Source organism: Diadema antillarum, unplaced genomic scaffold (genome assembly GCF_040938485.1).
Source record: "Diadema antillarum isolate AM-2024a unplaced genomic scaffold, OU_Dant_1.0 seq00001560_RagTag, whole genome shotgun sequence".
NCBI classification, from domain to species: domain Eukaryota; kingdom Metazoa; phylum Echinodermata; class Echinoidea; order Diadematoida; family Diadematidae; genus Diadema; species Diadema antillarum.
Window position 1 is genome coordinate 411,203 of NW_027272286.1, and position 19,555 is coordinate 430,757.

Here is a 19,555-nt window from a genome sequence, read left to right on the forward strand (position 1 = left end):
ATTAAGGATTACTGTATACGCTATATATTTCGCGGGGGTTTTATTTTCGCGAATTTCGCGTGTCAGGAGCTATTCGCGAAATTAACAACACGCGAAAATATTACCTTCCAAAATGAATCCCTTGCCTTGATGATACGAACATTTCAGTACTAGTATACCATGTCACGGCTTACCGAACAGACCATACTGGCTAAGCTTGTTTACGCACGTCCACGTCTACTTACGAATACTGTAGAGAGCCAATCCATTATCGCAAGGGGACCACTCGTCAGAAATCTAGCGCGATGGACTTAACCACTTCAAAAACGTTGAATTCTAACTTACTAGTTCGCAGAGTTTGGCAAGTCTTTTTCATGTAGTGTATAACTAGTATCATTCTTATTTGCTAGTAAGTTGAAAATTCACACTTTCTTTGCCACTTCATATTTTCTCTGGTCCCCCAATCGCGAATTTAACCACTTGCGAAAATGTGTGACAGCGGCAATTCGCGAAAATTTATGTACGCGAAAATTATAGCGTATACAGTATTTCATGAGCAAACAGTAAGTCAGTCATACAACTACCACTGCAGTCTAGTATACTCACTGATCTCCACATATTTGCTTGGTAGATCCCTGCTTTCCGGGGTCATCCTCTCTCTGACACAGCAAATCTGATGACCACACAAAGTAAGAAATGCAAACATAATACATGTATACATATATGCTGTTTGACATGTTAATAATTTTAAAATCAGGACATCTACCATGGGTAGTTATTCTCACAATAATAATACAATGCATACAATGAATGTTTGTAGCTCTAAAGATGGCACCATAGTGAGAAGTGGATGAGCTGGTGAGAACTCAATAATGGGCTAAATCAAGTCAGTACAGTTGCTTGCTTGACATAAGTCAGTGACGTGTTTCTGAAAAAAAAAAGCATGAATAACTGGAGCAATTTCATTCCTCTACACAGTAGACTTGAATGTCTCAAGCAATTACATCTTATCTGCTATAGGTGTAAAACCCTTTAATTACAGTGTGCATTTTGATGAAGTTCACTGATCTTGCTTCTGACTAAGAATTGTCCATTTACCTTCTCTGCACAATAGAAGTATTTCCCAACCCCCTTATTTTTATCAACTAAAGTGAATAACACTGGACTTCCACCAAGAAGAATTAATGGCTAGGAACTAATATCTTTAATAGCTAACTTTGGCTGACGTTTTGTACTTGCCCCTTGGACATTTCATCCCTGTCATTTCCGAAACTTTAGAATTTGTCATCTATTTCTCTCCTTTGTACTAGATATTATCTCTACACATATCTAACTGCAGTACTGGTTGGAGAATGATACTTTTAACTGAAGGGCAGTGGCCATTGACCTTTGAACTATCATTTCATGGAAATCATTGCCTACATGTATCTATATGTATTTCTACCCTTGCAACTTTGCTGCATGTCTGACCCACTTAACAAGTGATATTGCTGAATAATTTCTCTTAGATCATAATATACACGATCTTGGATGGAGGTACAAATGGACATACAGACATGAGACCCATACAGACCCATGAGCATAACCTCCACTGCAGCCACCAGGAGGGAGGCATAAAAAGAGAGTGCTTCAGTTAACACAAAGAGGACAGAGTACCTTGATGGTATTAGCCCAGCCAATGAGGAGGGTATTGTCGTCCTTCCAGCACAGGTTGCAGCGGTAGAGCTCCGGCCTCATGGTCTCGGGGTGACTTCTCTTGATGAACGTGATGCGGCGCTTGGAATGCATGTCGTAGACTTTCACTCCCTGGCATGCACAGACGGTGACATCATCATCGTTACATCATTATGACATCATCATGATATCATCATGACATCATTATGACATCACCAACACCATCATTGGCTCCTTGACCCTTTCTGTGCTTTGTTTGCTAATTGGCACACACGCAGGAGCACTTCTCTTCACCAACTGGCACAGATGCCTGGAAACTATGCAGTATTTGTCAGTGATTAGAGATTACCTTATCTCCCAAATCCCTATTCTCATAGTTGGACATCTCGGTATTTAGCAGGGGCTGGAGTGAAAACAAGACCACGATTCTCCACGATAAGCCCGATGATCAGCATGTTTTCTAATCGAAATTTTCTACTTTTCTTCCCTAACAGCCTTTGAAATTCCATGAAACTCTCAGATTATCGTCAATCTTAACATTTCTGATTGACACAAGAATTCAATTCTCCTCTTTCTAGGCTCTTTTTCTTCCAAGCAACAATCCGGTTAGGGGCTACATACACATGGTGTCACCGCAAACCTTTCTCCCTCATTTACTTCACCATGCAAACCTTCGAGCAACACATGACACAAGAATGCTATCAACAAAGTACTGTAAAGAATGGTAGATTGAGGATTCTGTCCACCTATAATACATGCCATTTCAATGTTGTCTGTATGGTCACCACATAGCTTTGTACAATGTTTGCGTGCGCTACATGCATTCATATTCACCCCACACGCTCTAGCACGTGCACTGTACACGGCGAGCTGTTTGTTTTCATTCCAGCTACTGTAAAACACGATATTTTTGTGGCATGAAATTTTCGCGAATTGGAGCCGACAGCCTTTTATGCGGCGTGAAATTTTTGCGAGTTGCCTCTAGCATGCAATGCATATAGTGTAGACACAAACTTTTGCATGCATTTTGATTTTGCAAATCTTGCCTCTCGTGAAATTTGCAAAATTAAAGTGCACACAAACATTCCTCATTTTACAGTATACCTGATACCTGAAGTGACGTTTTACCCAATCATGAGCATTGTGTCACCATGGCCCTCTAAATGGACTGGGGCACTTGCTCCTCCTGAGTGGGCTTGTTAACTTTACAACTAGGTCAAGTTTGGATGGGAAAATTAACACTGGCAAAATGCAAGTGACATAAAAAGTACCCCTTTGGCTACTTAAATACATGCAAATAGTCAAGTAGAAGTAGCAAAAGGTGTTTTGTAACTTACAGACCTTTAGTGTGATCAAATACACTATAGAAGCCATATGTGAATCATGCGTAAAGATACAATGAATCACATTGGGAAATAGTTCACTACAAAAAGATTCATGGCTATTGAAGAGCATCAACATGGTTGTCTAAATATTGCCATCTTTGACAGCTGAAAACTTCTCTTCGGAATTATAGACATGTTCACTCTCTTTAAATTTTCTCAAGAAATCACTCTCATATCACAAAGTTGAACCTGCAGGCAATTTGAATATAAAACGTATGAAAGCTGCTCTTCCTCAATAACTGTCAGTTTAGATCAAAATACATTGTAGAAGAGAAAGGGATGCAAAGATGGATAGGACTGCAAACAATTTGGATGCTCCCTCAAGTAAATACTAAGGGCATAAATTTTGTGGGGAAAACTGTAAAGCCAGAAATGTTTGTGTGAGAGAAACATTTGTAAATTTCACACGGAGCCATGATCCACTAAAAGCTTTTGTCTACACAATGCACTGAATGCCAATGGCAATTCGCAAAAGTTTCATGCTGTGAAAAGGCCGTCAGATCCAATTCCGAAAAAGTTTCATGACACAAATGTTTCTGGCTTTACATTATTGCCGTTTGTTTGTTACCACTGCCAAGGAAGGAGATTATATTTTTGTTGGCGTTGGTTTGTCTGTTTGCAAAATAACTCAAAAAGATGAAAACAGAAACTTACAGGAAAAGTCGATAATGACACAAAGAACAGATGATTAAATTTTGGTAGTGATCCAGGAATTTTTATGAATTTTTTAAAGGATTTTTCTATACATTGGCAAATAGGGTCAATGAACTTCGGAGTTCAAGCTGCGCATATTTGAAGTTTTCATACACGTACCAAAGCGTGTCCTCTGCTTGAGGAGCTGTGCATCAGGAAGCTAATGAGGAAAACACTTCTTAGATGATCCTATTTTTTTCTTTTGTTTTGGCTATCGTTTGGATATTGGGCGATTTTCAGCATGCATGTAAGGGTGGAAATGGTGGAAATAAGGTGCTTGGCATAGGGCTGCACTCTCTGAGTGCTTTTCTCGTTTTTATCACTATGACTGCAGCTCACCAAGTCATTAGCCCAGGCCACCAGGGATGCCCTCCACTTGATGCTCCTGATGGGACCCTCACCATGGTGGAGGATGGTAGACTTGCTCCGCCCAAGGAAGCCCTTCTCATGGAGGACCAGCTGGAAGGGGAGGTCAAAGGCGAAAGGTCATCTCTTGCCAGTTGAGGTACATACATGACCCTCGGGCGACACATACATTGTATTTATACTTCACAAATCAGAAATCAAAGGGCAAGACCTTGCTTTGTTTTTTCTAACAAGCATTTTTGGTCTTTGTTCGACCAAACGCCTTCTGGGACAGCACCCATGTCTCATGTAACCTCATTGGTCATTTTCTCTAAGAGGTAAATGTGCATTTCGATACAAAGTGGTATCAGAACTACTAATTTCACCCATTGTGAAGGTAGTTAAGTACACTTAGCACATAGTCTGAAGTTTAGCTTACATTTTCTTCAATCTTTTCTTAACCCTAACTTACCGGGGGGGGGGGGGGGGGGGGGCATAATGGGCCCCCCCCTCGACGAAATCCACGACCATTACGGCGCGCAAAATTTTTTGACCGTGCCGCTCACTGACTTTTTACTTTCAAGTCTCGTGCAACTTTTGAGACCAAATTTGTCATGCCCGGGCATACCGTTCCGAAGCCACGCCCCTTCAAAAAATTTTCGTCAACCCCAAAATTGCTCAAAAAAGTGATTTTGTGTACAAAGTCAATACAAATTGTGTTTTTTCAATTAATTCATATAAAGAGTCATATCTTTAATTTTAATGGCTGAAATCAATTTATTTTAGTATAATTATGCTTCAAAATATGTGTATGACAAATTCTGCTGAAAAAAACAACAAAAACTAAAGTTCAAACAACAAAAACTAAAGTTCGAAAAACAAAGAAATACATTAAAAAATTGATAAAACAATAAAAAACATAAGACATGAATTTTGATACTGAATCTTTTTTAATGCACAAATGTTTGGAATGTCACTACGAATATTTACACCAAAAATCAGCGTTCCATAAGCTTTTATAAGCCAATTACAGACGAAAATTAGGTTTTTGCATATATTTGCATAATTAATTGATTTAAAACAGAAAATGCAAATTTTTTGAAAATTCAACTTAACAGTCTTGTAGATTACATCCGGCTTTACGTTCATGCAAAATTTTGCGGTGATCGCGCGATCAACGGCCAAGATCTGAAGGGGGGCCATAATGGCCCCTCCCCCCCCCCCCCCCCCCCCCCCAGGAATTCAAGCTCGCAATAGCCCAGGTAAGTTAGGGTTAATGGGGGTGGGGTTCAGATAGAAGTGTACTGTACTTGGAGAAATGTCTGAAAGTTAATCCCATTTTAAGAGCAAATATTTGCCTGAACTATGCCCACAGGATATTTTCTCTATCTACAAGGGCCACTGTAACAAATTTCATACCAAACTTAACAGAAACGTACATCATACATATATTTCCAAATAAAATCCATTACATCAGTATGTCAATGTGATATCTGTGGGTGCTTTAGCTTTCACTATGTGACTTCACCAATTTGTCTGGATTTCTTGTGTGTCACAAAGACAGAGAGAGTGAAAGCAGAAGGGGAAAAGGAAATATAATTTGAAGGAAAAGACACTCACCCTATCACTTCCTGTTATGAACTGCTTTCCACTTCCGGGTCGCGAGAACTTTGGATCAAGGGCCACAGCCTACATTGCGGATCCATCAGAGGAGGAAGATGGAAAAATACATGTAAACCAATCACAGATAAGGTGTAAATACATCACGTCATGCACTGGGTGCATGAACATCCTATGTCTAGCTGAGAAATCACTGTGTAAACTCCCCTATAATTTTTTTGTGTGCAAATGTACAGAGCAGTTACTTGATGTAAACTGCATTAAGTTTACTCCCCTGCATCCCACCCCCCACTCCCACCATGAATGAACTTTATATGACAGTCATAGACAAGTGTCACTGTGATGGTGAAAAAACATTTACTCCTGCAACAATTGCCTCAGTCTCATTTTCTCCAAGGACTGATAGGGTTAGGGTTAGTGTTGTGATAGGGTTTTGGGCATAGTTTGATGTGAGGATTGGGATTTAATAGGGTTATGGTTGTGTTTGTAGGTAGAATTTATGTTTGACTTTAATAGCATGTAAATATTTCATGGGAGCAAGTGTTGCATGAGCAAATGTCATGAATCCCACTGTGATACCAGAGGACCAAAGAAAGACATTTCAATATCACAGGCAATACAAGGTAAAATTTTGAGACATCTGGAAAGAAAGCACACCAGCAGAGGTGCCATTTGGCTGACCAAGTACGCTGAAGGAGAATAATACACTAGGAAGCAAAAGTCAAGGAATATGCATCTTTTATAAAATGCTGTGGTAATTTTTTATCAAACTGCCCTTATATAAAGGCTGAAATGTTGAGCTACATTTGTAAAAGCAAAGCCCTCAGTTCAAATATTAATATCGCTCACACAGTCTCTCAGCTTTGATAACAAAATGAAATCATATCCCTGTCGAAAACACATTTTTCCTTCCCTTCAAAACGTCTGGGCTGTTCGGACAGAAATTGATGCAATGGCTATGCTTTCATTCACTGGTTGATACGAATACAGTAAAGAACTAGTGCAGTCTACACATTGTGGACTAAATACTTACAAATAGTGACTGATGTCTTAAATACCGAATGACGCTAAGACTGAAAGAGAACAGTCGGTACATACCTTGACTGGACGATCAAAGGACTGGACTTGATTGTGCTCTCCTTCATATAGGCCTGTGATAGCCACCTGGGTATTCATTGAAAAAAAAAGCACCAACAACAAGTTAAGTTTGCAGAACTAGAGGGCATGGATCTACAGAAATAAGAAAGTAATCCCCCCTCATATGCAGAACTAGAAGGCATGATACATTTATAGAAAAAGAAAGAACTCCCCCTTTACAAAAAGACAAAAAAAATCCAGGAAAGACTAAGAAAATATACATTGTAAACACCTCCAAAAAAAAATGCACAAAACATCTCAAAAGACAGACAATATACACTGTACCATACAACACTAGATTGGTATTTATGTCTTACATGGCATGACTTGTGTTGTATGCCATTACTCCTTGTTGGCAGGAGCAATGCCAAGGAGCAAATTAATAGAACTTGGGAACCTTTTTGCCCCTTTAAACAATGACAACAACCACACAGAACAACATGAAAATGAGACGCAACCCTGCACAATGACAAAAACCCATTTGTCATCTCCACTCCCCTGATGGATGGTAGTTTTATGAGAACATTCTGGCCACGCCTCATTTGCCAGAGATGTGCACCAGAGTTCATGCCTCATCAATATCTTATGCAGTGATGAATGAGAGAGAGAAAAAAAAAATAGAAAACCTTCAATGAAACATGACAAACCCAACATGAAATCTTGCTGGCATGGTCAGGAATTAAACTGTGTCTGAAAAGTTTCTCTTTGCCGCACAGTTACAGCAAGCAAACGTTTTGCAGGTACACATGCATTGTGTTATATATCAGTTTAGTTTTGCTAGATTTGCAAAGTCTCCACAACAATTTTTTTTCCCATGGCATTTTCAAGTGTAAATGGTATGTTTGAGTCGGAACAGCACAGGTACACCCTGAATCGTACCATTTGAAAATCCAGTGTGCATGCACCACTCCGTCAAAGGTCAGGTAACTGTGTGGCAGAGTATACCTGTTTTTGTCGGGACCGACCTTTGACAAGAAGGGATGTGGGAAAAACTGGTGAACTGGTCAGTTGCTCATCGGCTACTTACCCTGCCGTCATCAGAACAGCTGGCCAAGTAGTCCCCGTTCATGTCCAGGCTAACTTGGTTGACCGTCGTGGTGTGCTGCCGAGTGCAGTAGAGCAGAAGGCAGAAAATGTGAATGTGCATTTTTTAATACAAATGGAGGTTTCCAAAGTCCAGGGCCCAATGTCATAAAAGATGTTAGGATAGCAACTCTTGCTGGAACGGTAATCACAGTTAGTAACAGCCGATCAGGAAACTGGATTCTTGTAATTACCATGACAATTGCCATTCCAGCAAGAGTTACTATCATACATTGTATCAACTTTATATAATGAAATGGGGCCCAGATGTTTCTTTCAATGACAAGTCGTGTAAAAAATTAGGACCACCAACATTCGCCCACCAATATCAGGAAGGTTCAAAGTACTGCTCAGGGATATGAATATGTGACATAAATATTTCAGTTAGTGAAATATTCTCTAATCAGGCAGGTTTTTATGTTCTCTTCTCAAGCCATGAATAGACATTTGTACATAAAATTCCTGTAAGCCTCCTGCAGCATCAGGGAAACTTGGCAGCACTGTAATATTATTGCTTCCATTCTATATGTCACAGCTGATTTTGAGTGAAAACTGAAATGATTCTATATTGCCATACTGTATCTTAACCCTTGTAGTGCCGTTATAGGCACATGGTTTAATTCCCAATATGTTTTTTCAACAGCATACATTCCATCCAAACTTGACCTAGATGAAGATACCGGTATTAAAGCAATCCCACTCATGTGTAGCAATGAGCCTCAGTCAGAAAGGCATGAAGGCCATGGTGAAACAATAGGGATTAGGGGGATTAGGTTATCTCTTTTCACTGACAATTCTGTATCTTTACAAATGTGCCAAATGGTGAAGAAAGCACATGAAGGGTTACCTATAAAATGGGCAAGTGTTGAGAGTCACAAAGTTTCACACCTTCTGAAACCACATTTTAACAAAAATACAGACATGCACGAACACACAGATATGGTTTGTACATGTAGATCTTTGTAATACAACTTCAATATTGGGTTAACACATTTAAAAAAACAAAATCAAAATATAAACACATGTTCCAAAACAATATCATCTGCTATGCACACCACTGGACATCTCATCAATAAACTATAAAAGTAATCATTCAGTTAAGGATGATGCTTTAAGTATTTGTGGTTTACTGTCACCTGTGCCTAACTGTAACCTGGTGAGTCTTGAAGAAAGTCTAGGGCAATTTCGTGGTTAGAAATCTTACTGAGACAGGTTCAAGTGCTAGTGTCCGTCTGAGACAATGTGGGTAAGCTTTTTTCTGCTAATGAGCGGGGCAACTGTCTCAAGTGCTCACTAGGCCAATAGGACAGGTGGTAGACTGTTGGCAGTGTCATCTCAATGAGATGGGTGGATGTACCCAGGTTCTCACCTTGGTGAACTCCTTGCCACTGATGGTGTTTCCCTGGTGATCCAACACATGCAGAACTCCCCAGTGGGTGCCAACAGCCAAGAACTAGAGCCAGGGAACAAGAGAAAAATCATATAACTGGTCAAAGTTTGATCGGCAGTACCACAGCTCTTGTAAATGAACAACAACATCAAAAAAACATATAATGATCGATTCACAGTATCAGTCTTGACAGACCTTTGCCAAAAAGCAAAGAAAAAAACAACCTCAAGGCATATAATAAATCATTTAGGCTGTCGGCTCCTCTTTGTGAAAATTTCTTGCCATGAAAAAGGCTGTCAGCTCAGATTCATGAAAATTTCAGGCCGCAAAAACATCTTGCTTTACAGTATTGTATAGTATAACTGCTATTCTATTTGTAGTTTTCTTCCTCTTTGGGAGACCTCTATAGAATGAGTGAGTTTGCTGTTGTAATGCAGACAGCTACCTTTTACCACACAGCTGGGAAGACTTTCATCGATGCTATTGTGAAGTGCCTGCTACATTGTCATGATCTTCCACCAAATCAAATACAATGCAAAGTCACAATACCAGGCTGAGTGTCAAAAATAAGTTGAGCTTAAAGACAGCCAATCCCTTTCGCATGCAAATTTTTGAAAAATTGGTGAGAACACTTAGGTATTGAAGAAAACACTATTTGGAAACCTCTTGTAAATTTTGAACTCAAGAGGGTTTTCATTTGTTTAGTTAAATTGACCGTTAAGATTTGAATAATTTTTGCGTACTACGCAAAAATTACAAATCTAAATACTAGTCCAGTTTTACAGACCTGTGTGATGCACTTAGTTGTACATGTAGTTCATGTAAGTGGTGTGTTGTTATTTGCCACTGATAACAAAGTAAGAGAAGCTAGTGAATTCTTCTTTTCTGACAGCTTTAACATGCATATCTGTTGTTCGAAGTGTAAGTATCATATTACAACCACAGGAGGATTAATGTATGCAGCTGTGCCTAGTACACAGAATACGTTACGGTGAGCGTTTGGTGCATTATTTGAATTTTAATGGCTAACAACCTTCAAATATCACAGAAATGTTATACAGAAGTAGATTTACAATAGTCTTGTCATTCTGGTGGAATATATCATGTTCTGTGCTATTTGGGAAGGAATGCAAAAGGGAAGGGCCATCTTTAAATCTCCATTTTCATAGTAACAGCTACAAAAACCGTGTAGTACATGTACATGTTTTCCCAAATTGAGTCCACCTTCTGCCGCCACCTTCAATTTAAACTCTGCTTGGGGTCTTTTGGAGGATCGCTACCAAGTACCAAGTATCAAGAACACGCTCATTGTGGTAAATAAAAGGAAAGAAAAAAAAAAACCCACTGAACATAACCCCAAAATTTTGATAGTCCAACCACCTGGCTTGCTGTGTTGCTGAAGAAAAATACACATTTATTTGCAAATATTCATAGAAATTTAAATCATGTACCAGCGCACACATTCTGGTTCATGTGTACATATTGAACTTGAAGCATACACCATAAATAATACTGGACTATACCTTTGTATGCACTGCTAAGTAGCTGGCAGCATCACTGTTGAGGATGGATTCCAGTGTATTGCTGATTCGTTCATATTTCAGTTTGGGCTCATCCGCATCCTCCTCATTCTCATCGTCGTCATCATCCTCATCCTCATCGTCTTCATCGTCGTCGTCGTCGTCATCATCATCATCCTCATCATCCTCTTCTTCTTCATCCCCTTCCTCATCCTTGGCAGTGCCCGGAAGATGGCGTTGCTTATCTTGCTCCTCCTCCTCCACCCTCCCTGCACCAGATTGGTCCTGGTCCTTATTCTGTCAGTAAGAGAAACAAAGTGTTGATGTTCAAAACCATGAGCAGAAGATACACTAAGAGGACAACATCAGAGGGTGGACTGGCCTATAATCTAGGCGGAGGATGCAGCTATTGTCTTTGCTGTTACACTAAACGTCTGATGCGGTGGGGCTATTGTCTTTGCTAAGCGATACGTCTGATGCAGCGAGACTAAAAACAGTGAAAGCATTCACCGCCTCATATCCACCATCTTACTTTCTTGTTGTTGTTTTCTTATTATCGATTCTGAATCTGTGGCCACAGACACAGTTTGGTATAGTATGTCCTAACTCTTATAGAGCCATGCTCGCAAAAAACTACTGAACTGAGAAAGATTGAATTGTGTATCAACTGAGTGTTGTTTCTTCTGGATATAACTGCCTATTAAGGAAAATTCAAATCAACTGTTCAGATTCTGCTCAAAAGCAAAATTCATTACCCTTCCTGACTGCCATGGGTTTGTGTTTTTCTTGCAAAGGGGATCATAAACAATGTGTTTCACCACATTTTGGAATTAACTTAGAATGACTCTGGTTGGTGCATATGACAATAGTTTACAGTTTCCCATCAAAGCAATGTATTTTCTCTTGTTCGGTCCACAAGTACTTTAAAAAAATATAAAGAGAAAGAGAAAGACAACCAGCAATATGCACATTTTGCACATGCCAGCCAAAAATGTCACAGAAGTTATGACAAATGCCTTTTCTAATAGTCGTTCACAGTCCTTGAATCCATTTTTTCTTAATCTATTTATTTCTTTATGATGTATGATGGCATCTCATTCGCTGAGCAAAACCCCTGGATTGACACATCTGTGATGCCAGCCTAATTGTTGCCATTGCCATGGCAACACATCAAATATCTTGACAAAAGTGCCAGACTGAAGTTAATTATGGCACTGCATGGAGTCTGATCTTTGGGTATGTGTATTACATTAGTCATACTGGCCAACGCTGTGGGGTTGTCATGTCTTGAATGCATGCAAATCCCAGTGTAGCAGATCAGCAAGAGAACATACCGGTAATGGGTCATAATATGATTTAAAGTACTGTTGCATAGCGATAGTGAGAATGTTAAAATGATAATAATCAAATGACAAAAATCCAAATTCTGAAGTCAACTAAAGCACACAAGAATGATTTTGGTTATTCATTCCCCTTTTAATGTATTTTTTAAAAATCCATTTTTATTATTGGTTGCTCAGGGCAACAATTTAAGGCACAAATTTGCCTCACTAAGAAATAAAAGAGGATGAGAAAGTCCAAAAACATTTGATGCCTCTACTTGTACATCAAAATAGATCTTTGTGTTTCTCTTTACTGGCTGTCAAAATCTCCATGTCAGGCCAAGTCATTATGAGACAAAAACATAGAGAATGAATGCATATCAACCTTTGTCATTTACAATGTAATTTTATTGATGACATTGCAGAAAATGTAACTTTCACTCCTGATACAAGCTCGAGGCTCAGGTCTTCTTTTTCTTTTTCTTCCATTAATTTTTTGTTAGCTGTGCTAGATATTTGCATAATTCAATTTACTGTCTAACCATTTCTCTATGTCAAATGCCATTTTTTATTGGAGCACAAAAAATAATGAGTTTGGTTTGTTGCTTTGCCAACACTCTCATCATGAATATTACAATGATTTGATAAGATTTAAATCAGTATGCCGAAATGGTGTGATAAACTTTTCTCTTTACGTCAGTGTGTGTGTGTGCGTATGTGTGTGTGTATTAATTCATAAGGAAATGTATTTGATCAATATTTTGATATTTTATAAATGGAATAGTATGGGGGCAGGACTTTTATATAAGGCATAGCCTTTCTGTCTGTCTCCGAACACTTTCAAAGGTATTGTGTGTTCGTAATGTTATACTGATGCTTATTGTGATCATTCTTTTCTTGTTATAGTATGGTGTTGTCAAATTTCTGTATTTTTTTCTCTGTTTTTTACTGAAAGTGTTGAATAAATCTGAATCTGAATTTAAAAAGAACCAACAGATAACAAAGTGATGTGTGACATATTGTGGGAGCCGGGCGCCCTTGAATGTTTCTACAGATAAATGGGGCTATACAAATGCTGTTTCATCATCATCATCATCGTAATCATCATCATCACCATCACCATCACCATCATCATCATCATCATCATCATCATCATCATCATCATCATCATCATCATCATCATCATCATCATCATCATCATCAATTGTTTTGAATTTTATTAGTGAGCATGCATGCATTACTACCAGAGTAGTTTCTGTTACAAACCACTCAACTTTTGTCTGTTTTCAAGGGTATATTCCTTAATGCAATCACTGAAAATGCACTTTGCATTCCGGTGGATCTTCTCCAAAATGTTAAAACAGCATTATTAAAACAGAACATTACTTGTCACAACATTCACAACAAAATAACCACCACTTGCTTCACAAGGCATTTGAACATTAGTTCAGTTGCAACTAGAGTGACAATTTAATTGCAAAACCTTCCACTAATGTCATCCCTCCATCAGTTTCTTACTAGCTTGTCCCAAACCCAGTCATTGAGACATATCGTCCGAATACCTTGGTACTGGTACTTTTAAGAATGCTGCATCACTGTAAACTTAATGACAAGCGAAACAACACTAAAAAATGTCAATAGTCAACCTCACAGATTAAAAAAAAAACTATAAGGACCTACTAGAAATCAAACTGAATCTATAAACAGACATTACAGGACTGTGGAGGGTTGTGATTGACTGCTAATGCTCTATGTTGCAATGAATGTCAATCTCAGACACTATAGCACAGTGCATCAACCTCATAATACCATTTCATCAAAAACATCTTGTCACAGTGAAAAACACAACCTGAAATGCCTACAATTGAATGTGTTATGTGCAAGACTGTACATTAGTACAGTAATTACATAGTACAAAGTTCATCTTCATCCATTACTAGAAATGGCTAGATATAACATGAAGGATTTAATATGTGAATGACTACACACAATATGCAGGAATGAATCTTTAAAAAGAGAAAAAGAAAAAAACCCTTTAAAACCAGACAAGGTCTCAGCAACAAAGCAAGGTCAGCCATCAACCGATGTGAAATTCATTGCACATGTGCAGCTCCTATTTTTTTATTTTATTTCTTTAAATAAAGATTGTCATTCTCACATGTTTCAGCTTCTCCCTGGTGTCATTACCAGTGTAATTTGGTATTAAAACATTGCTCAGGGCATAGAATATCACACCCATCTCACTCACTACTCTATGTTTATGATTGACAATCTTTCCATGACTTGCTGAAATTAGTAACTGTGATCTGAACACTGTCACAATACAAGTACGATGGTCTTTTAAGCTCCCAAATGAAAGACAAACTATGCAAGAATTCCCTACGCCCCCTTTTATTTTGGTATGCCAAAAAGACACAAAGAAATTTACTCTTTCTACGAAGTCTCTCCATTAGAGCGACAGGAAAAGAGAGAGAAAAACAAACAAACAAACCACACACACACACACACACACACACACACACACACTTGTAAGAATCCCTAAACATGATGGACGGACCTCTTATCATGAGCATTTAAGGCCACTACACTAATGAGCTGACACTCTCTCACAGCGGCTAAATCTTACCAGAACCAGCACATAATGGAAGAATTATATATTAGAGCCTATGATACATTAAATGCGTTACAAATACAGAGAGGAGTGAATGAGTAGAATGTTTTGTATTCCAGAACATACATGCATGATCTGGCAAGGTTCATAACAAAAATGTGATTTCACATTGGCAAAGCATGATCATCATGACATTGTGGAAAAGCTAAAATGTGAGAATGTACAACAGTAAGAGGGCCACAACTAGGATTTTTATGGGAGGGTTCAGAATTAGAAAAAAAATGGACCTTTCAGTTCAAGTTTACGTTCCACATTGGGGGCACAAAAAATATTTCTCGTGCCACTTCCAAGTTTAATCAGCTGACAAGCCAATTAAAAAAAAAAGGCTCCCCATGCAATTGTTTTGTTTCTCGTGCCACTTCTGGGTTTCATCGGCCAACAAGTAAAAAAAAAAAGAAGCTTTGAACAGCACATTTTTCGCGTACCACTACAATCTTCTCACAAAGATGGTTTCTTGGTTTCTTTAACAAAAATTAAAGGGGCACACTTTTCTTTTGATTTCTTTCATATTTTTGGCTGCTTGCAAATGGGGGGGGGGGGGGGTTTACTGCGGGCAAACTTCTTCTTCTTCTATTTTTTTAAGTTGATGACGGAAATTCCTAATACTGCACTGTTGCACCAGATCTTATGATTTTTAGAAGTGTTATACCACAGCTACAAACCAATGACATGTTGTGGGATAAGTACCAAAAAAGTCTTGCAAAAACTTTTATTTGATTAAGTTTTTGTGTTGGGCCAATTTCAGTGAATGCCACTTGTTAATAACTAGTTGCAGATCATGAGTATTTCTAAAGTTGAAGATACATTTGTAAATATTATAATATCTTAAAATGATGACATAAATGGTATCCCGGGGTACCAAATGAAAATCAGCCATTTTGTTGAATTATTTATTTTCTTAAAAAGGTTGTACCCTGGGTTGCCAAAAAGTGGAAATTATTTTGGTGCTAGAGCTAGCGGCACTAGCCGCTACACTGCAGTGCACTGAAGCACACGCTATTGCTAGCACAGCGTGATATGCATGCATCGTATAACATGCAGCAGCATGGGAGTGACTATGTACACGCACACACAGTGCATGCATTTCTCTGCGGCTGTCCTCGAGTGGACGTGAGGTGGCGCTACACAACGCGGTAACCCGGGGTACTACGGTACCCCGGGGTAACACGTGATGCATCAAATAGTATTCTTACTAATACATAAATATTTTAAAGCAATCTAGCTAGGGTCTAGTGTAGCAGAGGGTGAAATTCATTCATGAACACTGAATCTAAACCAGTATCAAACCAGAATTTCAACCATTAGCAGGGCCGGCAGAACCGGGGGGCTCAGACCCCCCCCCCCCCCCCCCCCCCCCCCCACACACACACACACACACACTTTTTTTTTTTTTGCATCTGTTCATACATTGTAGGAATACATAGGGTGTCACCACCTTGGACCCCCCACTTTTTAACTTCAGAAGTGGTGGCACTAGAAAAAAAATAGAATGAAACCTTTGAGCGCGGTAAGGCCTTTGTTTTTGCGCTGAAGACCTTTTTTATTTTCTTTTTTTGATTGCTTGTTAGCTCATGAAACCCGGAAGTGGGCTCCCCCACTTTTGAAAACGTGGCACCAGCCATGATTACTACCCAACAGTCTTTTACTTTGGCCAAAGAACATGGACAGGGTCTAAAGTAACCTTGCCCCTGAATGAAAGAGTATCCTGCTGTCACAGAATCAAGAGATAGTGTCTCGTTATTTGAAATATAACATTTAGAGTACACACACAAGATCCATCAAGTCTCATAGACGCGAGTCTTACTCCCCTGCAACACATCCCATGCTCACCTGCCCAGCAATAATTTTCTCAAGCCTCCCAGAAAGAAAGAATGACAAAAAATGTGGCAGGTAGAGCAATAATATTATCATTGGACAAGATGAGAAGCCCGCTTATGCTGAATTGAGTACCGGTATACAGTCAACCTCGCGTAAGTCGACATAATCGGGACTGAGCAAAACACGTCGACTTACGCGAATGTCGACTTACGCGTAAGTCGACATTTTGTCGACTTATAAATGAAAATTAATTTCCTCTGTACAGAGTAAGATTTGGATCACGATGCGGATCGCTACCCATATCTTACTCCTTTTGCCACCAAAACATGCCTACTGACATGAGCAACAATAATGTTTTAGTTCATGCATAAATCTTGCGCGGGTTAGTAACGACAACGCATAATTCCCAAATCTCTAGAGAGATTTTGAGAGAGCGGGATCGGAAACCTAGGCCCGTTTCTAGACACTTAACGTTTCAAACTTGATTTGAAATATCAAAGGCAAATTCCCCAAAATTGCTTTAAACTTTGCGATTTAAATTCAAGTGCGTTGCTGGGAAGATATGCGTGTGATTTCGCATGATTCTGTCGAGATTATTTTTCAGTGCCGACTGAGTTGAAATATGTGTGATTTTCCTTCCCTAAGTCGCCATATTTGTTCTGCTTAAATTTGTATTGCCATACTCTGAAAATGAATTGTTCTCGCGCTCCGATTCGCAACATTACCGCTCTGTACGGCGCGGGCCTGTCTGAAATAACAAGAAGAAGAAAAGTTTGTTCATCCGAAAACGACATCTTTCGGACTACTATAACCTTCGTAAAAACAAACCTCTTACCATTGTCGGACTAATTTAACTTTGAACTGAGATTTAAAACTTCGGCATAGCGAACTTTAACAATAATTCGTTATCATTTTTTTCATTGACATTTTGTGAAGCAGCATGCGTTTCGGTAGTTTGAAACGTGTAAATGTTGCGATGTCTTTCCCCTGCAAGTGCAGACTAAGTTCAGTCACGGCGAAAGTTCCGTTACGAAATAAAGAATAATGTGAGCCTTTTCAACAATAACGCACTTCCGTACATTTTTATGCGTTTAAACGCAATTTCTATAGTTTCGGACAAGAACCGCAAGTCTTTTCTGCAACGCTCTTGCGTTTTAAAAACAGCGCTGCTTGTGATTTGACGGACTTGCATTTGATTTTTAGAGTTGCGTTTAAACGGAATTGAGTTTAAATTTCATACAATTTTCTAGTTTTGTGTTATTATCAAACGCAAGTCTTTTCAGCGTTCCGTGTGATTTGATGGACTTGTATTTGATTTTCAGAATTGCGTTTAATTTTTAATTTTGCTTACGATAAGTCTTTTAAACAATAACACACTTCCGTAAGTCTTTCAGCGTTCCGTGTGATTTGATGGATTTCCATTTGATTTTTAGAGTTGCATTTAATTTGTAATTTTGTTTACGAAATAAAAAATATAATGCAAGTCTTTTAAACAATAACACACTTCCGTAGATGTTTAGAGATGTGTTTAAACACAGTTTCTTATGATTGCGTACAAAAACCGCAAATCTTCTCTGCAACGCACTTGCGTTTATATACAGCGTTACGTGTGATATGATGGACTTGCATTTGATTTTTAGAGTTGCGTTTAAACGCAATTGAGTTAAAAAAAGTTCCCTACAATTTTCGGTATGATTATCAAACGCAAGTCTTTCAGCGTTACGTGCGATTTGAGTTTAAAAAAGTTCCCTACAATTTTCGTATGATTATCAAACGCAAGTCTTTCAGCGTTGCATTTGCATTTGATTTTTAGTGTTGCGTTTAAACGCAACTGTGTTTAAGTTTCCTACAATTTTCTAGTTTCGTGTGATTATCAAACGCAAGTCTTTTCAGCGTGCCATGTGATTTGATGGACTTGCATTTGATTTTCAGAGTTGAGGTTTAATTTTTGATTTTGCTTACGAAATGAAAAAAGTAATGCAAGTCTTTTCAACAATAACGCACTTCCGTAGATGTATAGAGATTTATTTAAACGCAGTTTCTAGTTTCGTACAAAAACCCAAGTCTTCTCTGCAACGCTCTTGCGTTTAAATACATCGTTGCGTGTGATTTGATGGACTTGCATTGATCTTTAGAGTTGCGTTTAAACGCAATTGAGTTTCAGGTTCGTAACAATTATTTTCTAGTTTCATATGATTATCAAACGCAAGTCTTTTCAGCAACGCACTTGCGTTTAAATGCAAAAGTTGCGTGTGATTTGATACACCTGCATTTGATTTTTTGAGTTGCATTATTAGTTGTATTGTAATAAATCTTTTTAGAAAGTGCCCTGGTTTTAATACCGCTTCGGAATAATCAACGTTAGAATATTCGGATTTACAAAAACACCTATTTCATGTTCGGATAATGAATACCTACTGGGACATATAAGTGTACAAAATTTGTGCGTTTTGAGAAAAACGAGAGGGAGAAAAGGGGTAAAGTGAACTGTCTTGGGTACTACATGTAATGCTCCAGTGTAAATGAGTGTATGTCCTTTCTATATTCTGGCATACAAGACAATGAACACATGGCGCGAACGCTACCGCGCCGTACACTAGCGAATTACCGAGTAGAAACGCAGCGAATCGGAGCGGGAAAACAATTCTTTTTCAGAGAATGGCGATAAGATTTTGAGCGAAAAATTATGTCGACTTAGACGAGGGAATTAACACGTATTTCAGCTCAGTTGGCACTGAAAAATCAGGTCGACTTACGCGAGTTGTCGACTTATAAATGTCGACTAAGACGAGGAAATTTTCAAGGAATAACAAAGGCAAAAATCGGGACTTTTTTATTGTGTCGACTTAAGCGAGTTGTCGACTTATGCGATGTCGACTTAGGCGAGGTCTACTGTACTTTCCTCATTCCTTCTGTTT

General features: G+C 38.7%; 1 protein-coding gene across 1 annotated transcript in view; it reads right to left on the bottom strand.

Moving 5' to 3' along the window:
* LOC139710768 (vacuolar protein sorting-associated protein 41 homolog) overlaps positions 1–19,555 on the bottom strand; it is a 40,481-nt gene that overhangs the window by 20,079 nt on the left and 847 nt on the right. The window contains exons 2-9 of the mRNA XM_071622686.1: positions 10,830–11,123; positions 9,286–9,369; positions 7,861–7,935; positions 6,795–6,860; positions 5,697–5,765; positions 4,071–4,190; positions 1,636–1,785; positions 586–652 (exon numbers count right to left, since the gene is read on the bottom strand). Coding sequence (XP_071478787.1) covers positions 586–652; positions 1,636–1,785; positions 4,071–4,190; positions 5,697–5,765; positions 6,795–6,860; positions 7,861–7,935; positions 9,286–9,369; positions 10,830–11,123 — 925 coding nt within the window. The remainder of the gene's footprint in view (positions 1–585; positions 653–1,635; positions 1,786–4,070; positions 4,191–5,696; positions 5,766–6,794; positions 6,861–7,860; positions 7,936–9,285; positions 9,370–10,829; positions 11,124–19,555) is intronic.